The 17007-nt window shown below is 42.8% G+C and overlaps 2 protein-coding genes across 2 annotated transcripts in view; both read left to right on the forward strand.

Moving 5' to 3' along the window:
* lcp2a (lymphocyte cytosolic protein 2a) overlaps positions 1-17007 on the forward strand; it is an 86874-nt gene that overhangs the window by 37178 nt on the left and 32689 nt on the right. The window lies entirely within an intron of this gene.
* LOC117380895 (serine protease FAM111A-like) lies at positions 1505-16991 on the forward strand. Its single transcript, XM_033977723.2, has 5 exons — positions 1505-1938; positions 6572-6635; positions 12531-12566; positions 12638-12685; positions 14407-16991. The coding sequence occupies exons 3-5, from the start codon at positions 12540-12542 to the stop codon at positions 16150-16152; spliced, it is 1821 nt and encodes a 606-aa protein (XP_033833614.1). The 5' UTR covers positions 1505-1938; positions 6572-6635; positions 12531-12539; the 3' UTR covers positions 16153-16991.

A 17007-nucleotide genomic window follows, 5' to 3' on the forward strand; every position in this document is an offset into this window, starting at 1 on the left:
ACACACGACACACACACATACACATGACACACACGACACACACACATACACATGACACACACGACACACACATACATATATAACACACACATATGACACACACACATGACACACACATGACACACACATATATGACACATATGACATACACATATAACACACACACATACACATGACACACACGACACACACATACATATATAACACACACATATGACACACACACGACACACACATATAACACACACATATAACACACACACATGACATACACATATAACACACACACATACATATGACACACACACACATTTGACACACACACACACACATGACACACACATATAACACACACACATATGACACACACACACACATATATGACACACACACACACACACACACACACACACATATAACACACACACATATAACACACACATGACACACATATAACACATATATAACACACAAGTCTTCAGGGGCTTCCTGGCTCCTGTCACGTGACACGGCGGCTCATTTTCGCGCCATTAGCTCCATGTAATAATATGAAGCAAATATGAAGTAAACTGAAACATTTTATAATCCAAATTAAACTTAGACAATGTAGAGCTCGAGCTCTAAAACACATTCATCACACGTTAAAACTGTGTCTTATCCACACGTGCTCTTGTATTTATGCTCACAGTCAATTAATTCTATAAAATATATGATTTTCAAATACAACAGAACTCACCCTGTGCAGCCTCCGACTGAGAGGAAGTGACGCTACCAAAATAAAACACAGGAGCACTGCGCGCTTCCGGGTTTTCAAAATAAAACGTCAACATGATAAAATTCACATAATTTCAAACGAAACATAAAACACAAACAACAAATAAACAAACAAACAAACTGGACATATGTTTGTGTGCTCGTCCTCTGGCCCCTCTGAACTTTTACTTAAACACATATTTATCTACCCATGGCAGATAAATGTGGCAAATATAAGTTAAGTGCATAAAAAAATACAACTCACCGCTGCATCAGTGTGAGCCCTGAACTTGTCTCTTCTTTCCTTGTTGCTCACGTTTGTTTCTTTAAAAAACTCTAAATCTTATCTTTTAATCCAGGTGCTTATTCTCCATGTGCCAAACCAGTTTTGAAGATTGTGTGAGACTCACCTGTGCAGACAAACACATATTTAAGTAGGACTCCTGGTGTTGTCTGTTAAATTTAATTTTTTTCTTTTTCTTAGAGGCCGTAGGCTCCTCCTCTGTCTCCTTCTCTGGCTCCTCCTCTGGCTCCTCCTCTGTCTCCTCCTCTGGCTCCTTCTCTGTCTCCTCCTCTGTCTCCTCCTCTGGCTCCTCCTCTGGCTCCTCAGTTGTCCTTTTCCCCTTTGTTAAAGTCTTTTGGCTCATTTTGACTCTCTTGTGGCTCCAGTGCGTCGTGTCTGATGTGTTTTCCGTGAGACCAGAGCAGATTTAAGTTTATTATCACAGATATAATAAACCTGGACTGATTCCTCTCAGGATGATCATTATTTGTCTATGGACGAGTTTATGAGGCGTCATGGGCGACGGGTGAAAGTCACGTGGGAGAAGATGCGGTCGATGATAAACTATTTGCTGTGGTCCCCGGTGGTTGGGGTCCACAGATTTAGAACATTCCAGATGTTTCCAGTTGTTTCCTCTGGGCACGTCTCAACTCACGTCATCAAGACCTCGACGCCTTTCCCCTGCATTAAGCCCCGCCCCCAGAGCAGAGCAGCCATTCAGGAGAGAGGAACGTCACTTTTGGTCGCTTCCTATTGGCTCTTCTTGAGGAATCAGAGGAGGAATCAGAGGAGGAATCAGAGGAGGAATCAGAGGAGGAGCCGAGGAACCGCGGAGACATTTTCAAACTGGGACGCGCCACACGGTGTAGTTTCGTTTAACAGGAATCTGTGTCTCTCCTGAGGTAAGGAGCCTTTTCTATTATTCTAAATGTAAATGTTTTTGTTTCACACAAATGGAGCTCGACCACAGACTGTGTATGTAAACTTTATATATAAACTTTATATATAAACTTTATATATAAACTTTATATATAAACTTTATATATAAACTTTATATATAAACTTTATCCAGTCTATGGACTCATTTTCTCAGAGTTTGTGTTTGATTCACGACAGAAAAACAGTGCCCATTTCATGACAGTTTATGTCAGTGCTTCTCATTTATTTTCTATCATGCCCCCCCCATACTCCCCCCGAAACATCAAATGAATAAATTTAAATTAAATAAATATCAAAATACATTAAAAGTAAATAAATATCAAATTAAAACAAGCAATTTAGCAGTTTGGTTTTCCACCTCACATGATGCTCGGTGCTGCTGCTTTAAGTCACATTCACAGTTTTATGATTGTTGTTCATATTTGACACGTTTATGCTGAAAAACTCCAGCGTCTCATCACCAGTGTTGGGAGTAACGGTGTTAAACTATAACGGCGTTACTAACTGCGTTACTTTTTCAGTAACGGAGTAATGTAACTAATTACTTTTCCTAGCGTCGTAACGCCGTTACCGTTACTGACAATAAAATGTGGCGCGTTACTTTTAATTGAGTTCACGCTGCTCTTCATCAGAGTCTCATCGAGGAGCTGCTGTTGTGTTTCTTTGGTGAAAGAGGAGACTGGGCTGAGAGAAAAGGCTCGTTTGAGATGAGGCGCAGATACGACGCCGTCAGTCGGTGCGCGGTGCATGCCGGTTAGTTTTGTGTCCAAGATGCCACAGACTTGCTCTGACGTATGCGCCGGTAACGGGACGTTTTTGAGCGAGGCGAGCGCAGCAGCTCTCCACAGACTGCGGCCGCCTGCATGGACTACAAACACGTGATGCATGATGGGAAATGATGTCCTGTCCACACGTTCACAGCGGATTAGGACTGAGTTGTGTTTTGATCAGAAACGTGACTGTTCTGTCCAAAGAGGAACAGGCTCAGAGGTGATTCATATTTGGACTGGACAGAATCACAGTGTGTGGCCAGAGAAGGTTAAAGGTTTTGTCTTATTTTACATGATTTACATTTGAATGTCTTAGTTTTGCAAAACATAGTAATGAATCTTTTCAGTATTTTACTGAAAGCACTTTATTGTTATTGTTTATTTTAATGAAGAAAATACTTGAAGTTCAGTTTCTGAAATTGTGTGACATGTTGATTTATTTGCACTTCAAATGAAATGTTTTATATTTTTTAATTTTTGATACATTCTATAATTTACTTGAAAACAAATGCAAAATAATTTCAATCTGTTAAAGTGAAATAAATGTTAAAGGTTCACATCTGTTGTGTTTTTATTGTTTTACATAATAAGTAACGTGGAGTAAAGTAACGCAGAGTAGTTACTTTGCCTAATAACTAGTTACTTCTCCCAAAAAGTAACTGAGTTACTAACTCAGTTACTTTTTGGGAGAAGTAACTTGTAACTATAACTAATTACATTTTTGAAGTAACTTGCCCAACACTGATTATCAGTGTGACTGAGGTGTAATGAGGCGTCTGAACTTATTTGTCTTCACACTGTCCACTGTCCACAGCAGACACCGGTCTGTCCTCGTGTCCCACTGGAGTCACGGTGAAGCCCAGTGCTCCATACTCTTCATCAGACTCCTCCTCGTCTTATTTTTCGGTGACTTTACCTCCGTCTATCTCCGCCTTTCTTTTCATCCCTGTTAAATGTTTTCCATAGTGTCTCTTTAGCAAAAGTGTCTCTTGTTCACTGCCCCGTGTCACGATCTGTTCACTCTCTACAGTACTACAGTACTACAGTGTCATATATCTACAGTACTACAGTACTACAGTGTCATATATCTACAGTACTACAGTACTACAGTGTCATATATACAGTACTACAGTACTACAGTGTCATATATACAGTACTACAGTACTACAGTGTCATATATACAGTACTACAGTACTACAGTGTCATATATACAGTACTACAGTACTACAGTGTCATATATACAGTACTACAGTACTACAGTGTCATATATACAGTACTACAGTACTACAGTGTCATATATACAGTACTACAGTACTACAGTGTCATATATACAGTACTACAGTACTACAGTGTCATATATACAGTACTACAGTACTACAGTGTCATATATACAGTACTACAGTACTACAGTGTCATATATACAGTACTACAGTGTCATATATACAGTACTACAGTGTCATATATACAGTACTACAGTGTCATATATCTACAGTACTACAGTGTCATATATACAGTACTACAGTGTCATATCTACAGTACTACAGTGTCATATCTACAGTACTACAGTACTACAGTGTCATATATACAGTACTACAGTGTCATATATCTACAGTACTACAGTGTCATATCTACAGTACTACAGTGTCATATCTACAGTACTACAGTACTACAGTGTCATATCTACAGTACTACAGTGTCATATATACAGTACTACAGTGTCATATCTACAGTACTACAGTGTCATATCTACAGTACTACAGTGTCATATCTACAGTACTACAGTGTCATATCTACAGTACTACAGTACTACAGTGTCATATATACAGTACTACAGTGTCATATATCTACAGTACTACAGTGTCATATATCTACAGTACTACAGTGTCATATCTACAGTACTACAGTGTCATATATCTACAGTACTACAGTGTCATATATCTACAGTACTACAGTGTCATATATCTACAGTACTACAGTGTCATATCTACAGTACTACAGTACTACAGTGTCATATATCTACAGTACTACAGTGTCATATATCTACAGTACTACAGTGTCATATCTACAGTACTACAGTACTACAGTGTCATATATACAGTACTACAGTGTCATATATACAGTACTACAGTGTCATATCTACAGTACTACAGTGTCATATATCTACAGTACTACAGTGTCATATCTACAGTACTACAGTACTACAGTGTCATATATCTACAGTACTACAGTGTCATATATCTACAGTACTACAGTGTCATATCTACAGTACTACAGTGTCATATATCTACAGTACTACAGTGTCATATCTACAGTACTACAGTGTCATATATCTACAGTACTACAGTGTCATATCTACAGTACTACAGTACTACAGTGTCATATATCTACAGTACTACAGTGTCATATATCTACAGTACTACAGTGTCATATCTACAGTACTACAGTGTCATATATCTACAGTACTACAGTGTCATACCTACAGTACTACAGTACTACAGTGTCATATCTACAGTACTACAGTGTCATATATCTACAGTACTACAGTGTCATACCTACAGTACTACAGTACTACAGTGTCATATATCTACAGTACTACAGTGTCATATCTACAGTACTACAGTGTCATATCTACAGTACTACAGTGTCATATATCTACAGTACTACAGTATCATATATCTACAGTACTACAGTGTCATATATACAGTACTACAGTGTCATATATCTACAGTACTACAGTATCATATATCTACAGTACTACAGTGTCATATCTACAGTACTACAGTGTCATATATCTACAGTACTACAGTATCATATATCTACAGTACTACAGTGTCATATATCTACAGTACTACAGTATCATATATCTACAGTACTACAGTGTCATATATCTACAGTACTACAGTGTCATATCTACAGTACTACAGTGTCATATATCTACAGTACTACAGTGTCATATCTACAGTACTACAGTGTCATATCTACAGTACTACAGTGTCATATCTACAGTACTACAGTGTCATATCTACAGTGTCATGTTTGTTGACATTAGCATAACAGGGGAGTTATTTATCTATTTCACTTGACAGTAGTTACACTAGGGCAGTACAACATAAACATGTTAGTACAAAGTGAAATGTTCATGTCACAATCATTGTCACGCAGAAAATAAATAAATAACAGCAGATTTAAACCTGCAGAACAGTAAAGTGACATGAGTCACACCACGGAACTGTAATAAGAATATTATCATTTTAATAGAGCCATGAGTAAGATCTGCAAGATGAACCCATGTGCTAAAGGCTAAAGGCTAGCATCAAGGCTAGCATCAAGGCTAGCATCAAGGCTAGCATCAAGGCTAACATCAAGGCTAGCATCAAGGCTAGCATCAAGGCTAACATCAAGGCTAACATCAAGGCTAACATCAAGGCTAGCATCAAGGCTAACATCAAGGCTAACATCAAGGCTAGCATCAAGGCTAGCATCAAGGCTAGCTAGTCTCAGGTTTTCTTCTACCCTTGGTAATGGTACGCCCCAGTGCGCCCCAATGATCCAGTCTTTTGAAAAGCCGGTTACCCCACACTGACGCTACTACGGTCCCAGAAATGATTTTTTTCACAATGAAATGTAAAAATGAACAGCTCATGTTCAAAACCAAATCCCAAACTACTGAAAGAAACGCTGGATAGTCGTGTAAAAATATACTAAAGATATGAGGGTTTTTTTAAAATATGAATTTTCTCTTCTGAATGTGAGGTGAAATATTTGTGGCCATGTTTGTTTCTGTGACCTTTGACCTCTGTTTGCTTCTGTGGTGTTTGTTTAACAGCTGAGTCACGGTGCCACAGTGTCCACTTCTGTCCACGCCCAGTCTGCTGCACACGCACTCTCAGGTAATGTACTGCTGGATCTTTTCAATGAAACTTTATTGATTTGCTGTTCATACAAAAATGTAACTGTCGTCTCACCGCCATTAAAACAAAAATGGGGGCGTCTCTCTAACTGCTGCTGTCAGGTCAGCTGCACTGAGCAACGAGGCTGTCAATCAACCTTTTGCCACAGTTGAAACAGGCCCTGGATTGGTCTGTTATTAATGTTAATAAGTTTGAAGGAACCACTTGGTGCCCAAGCTCACTTCCTGTTTGGAACACAGAGGCTACTGCGTCAGCGAGCTCCAGTTTTGTCCTATACAGTGAGACAAATAAGTATTTGAACACCCTGTGATTTTGCATGTTCTCTCACTTATAAATCATGGAGGGTCTGAAATGTTCATCTCAGGTCCATATCCACTGTGAGAGACAATCTAAAAAAATCTGAAAATCACATTGTATGATTTTTAAATAATGTATTTGTATGTTACTGCTGCAAATAAGTATTTGAACACCTGTCTATGAGCTGGAATTCTGCCCCTCACAGACCTGTTACTCCACCTTTTAAAAGTCCACCTCCACTTCGCTGCATAAAGACACATGTCCACCCCAGACAATCAGTAAGACTCCAAATACTGACATGGACAAGACCAAAGAACTGTCACAATTCAATTCAATTCAAGTTTATTTATATAGCACATTTAAAAACAACCTCAGCTGACCAAAGTGCTTCACATAAAACAACTAAACACATAAAACATCACACAATGAGGAATAATTACATTATACAAAAGAGCATAAAATACAATAACAGCAAGTACCAACACATTCTATCTACACAATATTAAAAGCCAGGGAGAAAAGATGAGTTTTGAGCCGAGACTTAAACTGAGTAAGAGACTCAGATGATCGGACAGACAAAGGGAGACGAGCTTTAGGCACAGCGAGCAGAAGCTGGTCAGCTGACCTCAGAGCTCTGGGAGGAGTATAGGGCTGCAGCAGCTCCCTAAGATAGACTGGGCCCATAAAGTTAAGACATTTAAAAACAATCAATAACACTTTGAATTTTACCCGAAAAGCAATAGGGAGCCAATGTAAAGTGCACAGAACAGGCGTAATGTCCCGTCTCTTTGTTTTAGTCAGAAGCCGAGCTGCAGCATTCTGAACAGTCTGCAGACGCTGTATAGAGCCCTGGTCCAGACCGACATACAAAGAGTTACAATAATCCAGGCGTGATGTGATAAAAGCATGTATAGCTTTTTCAAAATCAGCCAGAGGCAAATAAGGCTTAAGTTTAGCCAGAGTCCGGAGCTGAAAAAAGCTAGTTCTTATAACCGAGCTGATATGTTTGTGGAGTTTGAACATGGAGTCCACGATCACTCCTAGATTCCTCACTGAAGGACGACAGAAGGAGGACAGTGACCCAATCACACCGTCATGTCCAGCGAGTAGCTCGGTTTGACCAAAAACTACAATCTCAGTTTAACTTTGGTTTAAGTTTAAAAAGTTACTGCTCATCCAATTCTGTACATCTCTGAGACAGTCCTGCAGTGTTTTAATTGTGGTGTGACTATCGGCCGCCGTCATAGGCAGATACATTTGAATGTCATCTGCAAAACAATGAAAAGACACTTTGTGTTTTTTAAAAACAGCACCCAGGGGAAGCATATATACAGCAAAAAGAGCAGGCGCTAATGTAGAACCCTGGGGTACACCATAATTTAAGGGTGACACAGAAGACGAATACGATCCTAAGTTAACAGAAAAGCTCCTATTAGACAGATATGATTGGAACCATCTGAGAACTGTACCCTTCATGCCCACACATGACTCTGAGCGGGCTAAAAGAATGTGTGGTCCACTGTGTCAAAGGCTGCCGATAAGTCTAAAAGCAAAAGAACAGCAGACTGTCCTGAGTCCACTGTTAAAAGCAGGTCATTAAAAACTCTTAAGAGGGCAGTTTCCGTACTGTGCTGTGATTTAAAACCAGATTGGAATTTTTCACCAATTTCATTTGAACTGAGATAGGCCTGCAGCTGATCATACACAACCTTCTCTAAAACTTTGGACATAAAGGGCAACTTAGAAATCGGTCTAAAGTTAGACAGAACATTTGAGTCAAGATTTGACTTTTTGATGAGAGGCTGGACAACAGCATGTTTCAGTGAAGTTGGAAAACAACCTGACAACAAAGATGAATTTACAATTTTAACCATAAAAGGTCCAATAGAATCAAAAACATTTTTAAAAAGACGACTTGGAATAATGTCTAGAGGACAAGAGGAAGGTTTTAGCTGTTGGACAATTTTCTTCAAGTTACAAAAAGATACTGGATCAAAATGCTCAAAAAATGCACAAGAGACAAAACTGTAGACCTCCACAAGGAAAGGGCAAAGGGGAAGTGCCCAGCAGCTTGGAGAAAAAAGATCCACTGTTGGAGCAATTATTAGAAAATAGAAGAAGCTAAACATGACGGTCAATCTCCCTCGGACTGGGGCTCCATGTGAGATCTCACCTCGTGGAGTCTCAATGATCCTAAGAAAGGAGAGGAATCAACCCAGAACTACACGGGAGGAGCTGGTCAATGAAAAGAGCTGGGACCGTTTCCAAGGTTACAGTAATACACTAAGACGTCATGGTTTAACGGAAGATTCCCCTGATTAAACCAGCACATGTCCAGGCCCGTCTTAAGGCAAGGCAAATTTTTTTGTACAGCACAATTTGTACACAAGGTAATTCAAAGTGCTTTACAGAATAAGAAAGACAATTAAAATCACACAAATCAAAACATAAATAATCACAAATAATCATCATAAATCTAACATTAAAACAGAAGAGGCAGAATAAAAACCTTTAGTCACAGATAAACAGAACTGAGTCTGGATTTAAACATTGTCAAAGTCGAGTCTGTCTCACATCTTCAGAATGTTCAGGTTTAAACTGAACAAAACTTAAACACTGATTCCTCATGTTTAGTCCTGACTCTGGACCAGCAGGAGGCCGGTCCTGAAGTCCTCAGAGTGTGAGATGGTTCATGTGGCTCTAACATGTCAGAGATGAACTTTGGACCGAGGCCATGGAGAGACTTATACACACAGAGCTGCTTTAAAGTCTCTGAGCCACAGGAGCCACAGGAGCCACAGGAGCCACAGGAGCCACAGGAGCCACAGGAGCCACAGGACACATGTGTGAAGTACTTCCTGGTTCTTTTTTTATTTTAGATGTAAAAAGCTGCAGATGTTACTGATTTGATGTGGCTGTTAAAGTTCAAGTCTGAGTCCATTTTTACCTCTAGATTTCTGTCCTGAGTTGAAGGTTTTAGAGAGAGAGACTGGAGGTGACACTGACACTTTATGTTTCTGTGACTTGAGTCTTGTCTGAGTTTATCTGGACAAAGTTGTTTTTCCTCCACACACTGATCTGTTGATGCAGTGAATCCACTGGTCCATATTCACCTGCTGCAGTGAGACATAGATCTGACTCGTCTGCAGAGTTGTGTGTGACACATTATTGTTGTGTATTAACTGTCCTAACAGCAGCATGTAGAGACTGAACAACAGGGGCCCCAGGACTGACCCCTGGGGCACCCCACAGGTCAGGGACATTTTATGAGACACATTTTCCGATTTCAACAATGTACTCCCTGTTTTCTAAATAGGACTTGAACCAGTTTAGTGCCGTACCACAGATGCCCTCCCAGTCCTCTAGTCTCTGTAAGAGGATCCCATGATCCACAGAGTCAAAGGAAACACTCAGATCTAACAGGATCAACACTGAGACTGTGCATCAGTGTCAGGAGGACGTCATGTGTCCTTGATCAGAGCATCTCAGTCTGTGGTGGGTCTAAAACCTGAAAACATCAAAGGAGTCTTAAGTTTGACCAATGACCATTTGGATGATCCAGAGGATCATGGGAGAAAGTCATGTGTTCAGATGAGACCAAAATAGAACTTTTTGGTCTTAATTCCACTCGTCGTGTTTGGAGGAAGAAGAATGAGAACCATCCAAAGAACATCATCCCTACTGTGAAGCATGGGGGTGGAAACATCATGCTTTTGGGGTGTTTTTCTGCACATGGGACAGGACGACTGCTCTGTATAAGGAGAGGACGACCAGGGACATGTATTGTGAGATTTTGGGGAACAACCTCCTTCCCTCAGAGCATTGAAGATGGATCATGGCTGAGTCTTCCAACGTGACAATGACCTGAAGCACAGCCAGGACAACCAAGGAGTGGCTCCGTAAGAAGCATATCAAGGTTCTGGAGTGGCCCAGTCAGTCTCCAGACCTAAACCCAATAGAAAATCTTTGGAGGGAGCTCAAACTCCATGTTTCTCAGTGACAACCCAGAAACCTGACTGATCTAGAGAAGATCTGTGGAGGAGTGGGCCAAAATCCTGCAGTGTGAGCAAACTGGAGAAACACTACAGGAAACATTTGACCTCTGTGCAAACAAAGTCTATGAACCAAATATTAACATGGATTTTCTCAGATGTTCAAATATTTATTTGCAGCAGTAACATACAAATAAATTATTTTTAAAAAATCATACAATGTGATTTCTCAAATTTTTTTCAGATTATGTCTCTCACAGTGGACATGGACCTGAGATGAACATTTCAGACCCTCCATGATTTATAAGTGAGAGAAAATGCAAAATCACAGGGTGTTTAAATACTTATCTGCCTCACTGTAAAGAAGTGACTGAAAAAATATAATAAATAAAATGTCTTCTCCAAATCTGATAAAATCATCTGTATTAGGGATGCACCGATGCCAATACCAGTATCGGGTATCGGTCCTATACCAGAAGCCAGTACTCGTACTTGTCAATGGACTGCCGAGACCAAGAGCCGATACCACTGTAGCTGCACTGCGTCTTGATGCTCACAACTCTCCTCTGCTCTGAGGAGTGAGCTCTGAGCTGTACTGTACAAATATTTAGGACACATAGGTTTTTATATCCAGCCATTTTCTTCCTCTTATCCGGGGCCGGGTCGCGGGGGCAGAAGTCTAAGCAGGGACTCCCAGACTTCCCTCACCCCAGACAAATCCTCCAGCTCCTCTGGTGGGACCCCAAGACCTTCCCAGCTCAGAGACATAGTCCCTCCAGCGTGTCCTGGGTCTTCCCCAGGGCCTCCTCCCACTGGGACATGAACACCTCCCCAGGGAGGCGTCCAGGAGGCATCCTGAGCAGATGCTTGAGTCACCTCAGGTCACACGGGAGGAGCTCGGAGTAGAACCGCTGCTCCCCACGTGCAGAGGAGCAGCGGCTCTACTCCGAGCTCCTCCCGTGTGACTGAGCTCCTCTCTCTACAGGAGCGCTGGGCCTCCCTGAGGAGGAAACTCATTCTGTCGTCTTTTATCTTGATCTTGTCCTTTCGGTCCCAGACTCATGAGGTGAACAGACTGAGGTAAATCCAGAGCTTTGTCTTTGGACTCAGCTCCTTCTTCACCACAACAGACGACACAGAGACAACATCACTGCAGACGCTGATCCAACTGTCAATCTCACGCTCCATCCTCCTCCAGAACAAGACCCCGAGATACTTGAACTGCTCCACTTGAGGCAGAGACTCTCCACCTGCAGAGGGCACCACCTTTGTCCTGTCGAGAACCATGGCCTCGGATTTGGAGGAGCTGATTCTGATCCAGACACTTCACACTCGGCTCAAACTGCCCCAGTGCTGCAGGTCCTGAAGCATCAGGACAAACATCTGCAAACAGCAGAGATGATCCTGTGGTCGCCAATCCAGACCCTCTCCAACCCCTGAACCAGACCCCCCCGTTCACTTATTCAGTCATTGCTGTGATTGGTCACAACTAAACGCTTCATCCAATCATCTTCAGAAATACACCAACAACAGCTGCTTCACTAAATGTTACATTTTTTAAAACTTATGTCTCTTTATGTTCAAGGAAGAAAATATGGCTGAGGGACCCGCCCCACACGAGGTAATACATTAGGAAATTACACGAGAAAACTCTCAAGTCACATTATTATTATTACTGTTTTGTCCTTTTAGTTTTTTCAGAAGTCGAAGATTAAGTCAGAGGATGACGACATGTCAGAGGTTTGTTTGGACACTGAGAACAATTTATTCATGATTTAAGATTCTTTTTTTTTATTTTTTTTTTATCTTAAAATAAAAATGTTCATTTTGGAGTAGTTTTCTGGTCCTGTACACGAGTAAAATACTGTACAGCGTAACAGTCCTCTTCCATCCATCTATTTTCTTCCTCTTATCCGGGGCCGGGTCGCGGGGGCAGCAGTCTAAGCAGGGACTCCCAGACTTCCCTCACCCCGGACACGTCCTCCAGCTCCTCCGGTGGGACCCCAAGGCGTTCCCAGGCCAGAGAGACATAGTCCCTCCAGCGTGTCCTGGGTCTTCCCCGGGGCCTCCTCGTGGTGGGACATGCCCAGAACACCTCCCTAGGGAGGCGTCCAGGAGGCATCCTGAGCAGATGCTCGAGCTTCAGCTGGTTCCTCTCAACGTGTAGGAGCAGCGGCTCTACTCCGAGCTCCTCCCGTGTGACTGAGCTCTTCACCCTATCCCTAAGGGTGCGCCCGGCCACTCTGCGGAGGAAACCCATTTCAGCCGCTTGTATCCGCGATCTTGTCCTTTACCCAAAGCTCATGACCATAGGTGAGGGTAGGAACGTAGATTGAGGTAAATCGAGAGCTTCGCCTTCCGGCTCAGCTCCTTCTTTACCACAACGGACCGATACAGCGACCGCATCACTGCAGACGCTGCACCGATCCGCCTGTCAATCTCCCGCTCCATCCTTCCCTCACTCGTGAACAAGACCTCGAGATACTTGAACTCCTCCACTTGGGGCAGAGACTCTACACCCGGAGAGAGCAAACCACCTTTTTCCGGTCGAGAACCGTGGCCTCGGATTTGGAGGAGCTGATTCTCATCCCAGCCGCTTCACACTCGGCTGCAAACCGCCCCAGTGCTGCAGGTCCTGGCTCGAAGAAGCCATTAGGACAACATCATCTGCAAACAGCAGAGATGAAATCCTGTGGTTCCCAAACCAGGCCCCCTCCGGCCCCTGGCTGCGCCTAGAAATTCTGTCCATAAATATAATGAACAGAACCGGTGACAAAGGGCAGCCCTGGCGGATCCAACATGCACTGGGAACAGGTCTGACTTACTGCCGGCAATGAACACAGCTCCTGCTCCGGTCATACAGGGACCGGACAGCCCTTAGTAAAGAGCCCCGGACCCCATACTCCCAGAGCACCCCCCAAAGGACACCACGAGGGACACGGTCGAATGCCTTCTCCAGATCCACAAAACACATGTGGACTGGTTGGGCAAACTCCCATGCGCCCTCGAGGACCCGATGGAGAGTATAGAGCTGGTCCAGTGTTCCATGACCGGGACGAAGGCGTGATTGGGTAACAGTCCTTACTCGAGTAAAATACTGTACAGTGTAACAGTCCTTGAGTAAAATACTGTACAGTGTAACAGTCCTCGTGTTTCCTCTTCCCTCTGAGTCTAAAGTGACTTGAGTTTTATGTAACTGAAATGATTTGATCGTTTGTGTTTGTTGCAGCCGTCGACGCTGTGTCCAGATAGTTGAGTTACTCACTTCAATAATTCAATTTTCTCTTGAATCATTTCTTGGACCTTTACTTTGAACTTCTACTTCAGTTAGTTGTTGTTTTGAATTAACGTCACACATACTTTAGTAACACTTTTGGTCACATCTCAACAGACACTTCTACAAATCTGATTATTTAAAACTACTTTTGAAATGTCTTAAACCTTTTGTGTTTGTCTTTCAGGAAAAACATTCCCATACATTTATTTTAAACTATCCCAACTCAAGGGAGAAATACACAATCCACTGTGATCATCCCCAAACGGTGCTGGAGGCCATCAGCTGCAAGAACGACTGGCACGAAAAGCTGAAGTGTAAGGAGCAGAACCTGACTGTGCAGATTGGAAAAGCTTCTCAGGGCACAGCCATCGCCACACACTTCCCCTGTCGCCTTCTGGAGACCAATGAACTCGTCACTTTAACAGCAACGAATGAACAGGTGGTACAACGAGGAGCATTTGACCGAACAGTGAGTCACAATGAACGCTACTATGTCCTGAACATCCAGACGAAAGGGGGGACCAACGCAAAGACCAAGAAACTTTTCAGGAGTTCTTCCATTAAGAAGTTCGCACAGCTGTGCGTCTATGGAACCAGAGACATGACCATCAAAGACGCCATCGCACGTGACGGACGCTTCGTAGAGCTGAGCGAATTTAAACTGGAAGATGTTACAGACACCAAGTCTTATGTTTTCAGTGATGATAAAATAGAAGCGCATAAAAATAAAACATTCAGGATTTGTTTAGAAAGGGAAAAACCTAAAGCGAACACAAACCCAGAAAAACAGAGCATGGAGCAGAAGGCAGCAGCGAAAGGCCAGGCCCAGGACGCCTCAAAGGTCACCCCAAGTGCACAGGAGTCTGCAAAGGTCAGGAGACTCACTGAGGTCCTGAAAACAAAAGAAGCAAAAGGTGAAAATGTCGAAGAGGTCTATGAACGGCTGCGACAGCAGTTTCCTCATCTGAAGAAAATCCTGGAGAACCGATATCCTGAAAACACTTTAGAGGAGACGCTGGAGAAAGTGGATTTTGGAAAAGCGCAGCAGTCATTCAGTGATGTTTTCCGACTGGAAAAGCTGCTTAAACTGGGCAAGTCCGTCGGCAAACTGGTGGTGGTGGGGAACATGTCTGGAACGGCGTTTGTGCTGTGTGACCGTTACATCATCACAAACGCACATCTATTTAAAGAAGTGATGGACGATGACAACAACCTGGACCCCAATGTAGAAGTGTACGTTTTATTTAATTATACAAACCCTGTCCTGCAGAACACTCTTCACTTTACTTCTCACAAGATGATCGACTTTGATGAGGAACAGGACTACGCCGTCCTGGAGCTGGATGTCCCTGGCCAGAACAAAGTGCCTCCTGGACTCATGAATCTATTCTGCCCGATGCCTGAGAGCGGAGAGGCCTGCATCATTGGACACCCGGCCGGCGATGTGCAGAAGATCGACCCCACGTGTATCATTGGGAAGGAGTACAGGGGGAAGGAGGTGAACGACCACCTTCAGAGGTTTAAGGACAACATGTTCACCCACATGTCCATCAGTCAATTCATCGAAAAGCAGGGCATCTCCAGAATCCTGTCCCAGTCCGATCCCCTGTACGAGTCTGCGTCCACCTACCCCACCTACATGTACCACGGCTCCTCAGGCTCCCCCGTGTTTGACGCCCACTGCAGGGTCTTTGGGCTGCACTCCGGGGGCTTCGTCTACGGCATGTCTCCTCAAACCGAAAGCGTTATAGAGTTTTCTCGCCCAGTGCTCTTGATATTTGAAAAGTTTGTAACTTCTCTGAAAAACAGGGGAGAGAATGAAGTTCTGAAGGTCGTGAAGGAGCACTCAAAAAAACATTCTTACCTGAAAAAAATCCTGAGGAAAATTGTGGGATCGGAAAACCGTGAAGAGCCCATGGACACAAGCTAACTTCAAACCACCATGAGTGAGTTTATACACAGGTGGATCAGAAACAAAACAGCAAAGAGCCATAATATGATTCCAAATTCTTCTTCAGTTTTTCTTGTAACAGACCAGGCTGTTTCTATGTTTACCTGGACATGTTTGGATTGTCTGCAGTCCTCAGAAGAGTCAGGATGTTGTGTCTTTGGCACAGTTTTCCTTCTTGGAGAGAAATGACGACAGCGCCCTCTGCAGTCCAACTTTTTCACAACAATATCCCATAAAATATCCAAAAGGCAAAAGCACAAATATTGAACACAAACCTAAATCTACAGAAATAAAGCATGTGGGCGACAGGGAGGACCGCTCCAGAAAGGATCAGAATGTTAAGATGGATGAAGAACCACGTTATGGACTGGGACGGAGCCAAAGTCCAGAAATGAGCCAAAGGAGGACTGAAAAGAGGCTCAAATGAACTCTAAATGAGCCAAAAACACAAACTGAAGAGCTGTCCAAGTGCCTCCTGAAGGACCTCGAATCAGTTTGAGAAACACTGTAAATCCTCCATGGACCTCCACCTTTAAGGGACATCACCCTGAAGTGCAGGTGACCGAGATGTTTTGGGACAGATCGCTGCATCACATGTGGAGCAGCCGACCTTCTCCATAAGAACGTCCCAGAACTCTGAGAACAAACACTGGACAGAGTTTGTGCTTTTGTTTCCTCTCGTGTGATCCATGCCCTGAGATTAGACCCTGAGATTAGACCCTGAGATTAGACCCTGAGGATGTAAATATTTTGAGCACTTTTCTTTCAAAATGTGTTTGTGTGACTGTTGCCCCAGTTTTACACTTTTACAGAGATGTTCATGAAACCTTGAGG

This window comes from Periophthalmus magnuspinnatus, chromosome 14 (assembly GCF_009829125.3).
Source record: "Periophthalmus magnuspinnatus isolate fPerMag1 chromosome 14, fPerMag1.2.pri, whole genome shotgun sequence".
Taxonomy (NCBI): domain Eukaryota; kingdom Metazoa; phylum Chordata; class Actinopteri; order Gobiiformes; family Gobiidae; genus Periophthalmus; species Periophthalmus magnuspinnatus.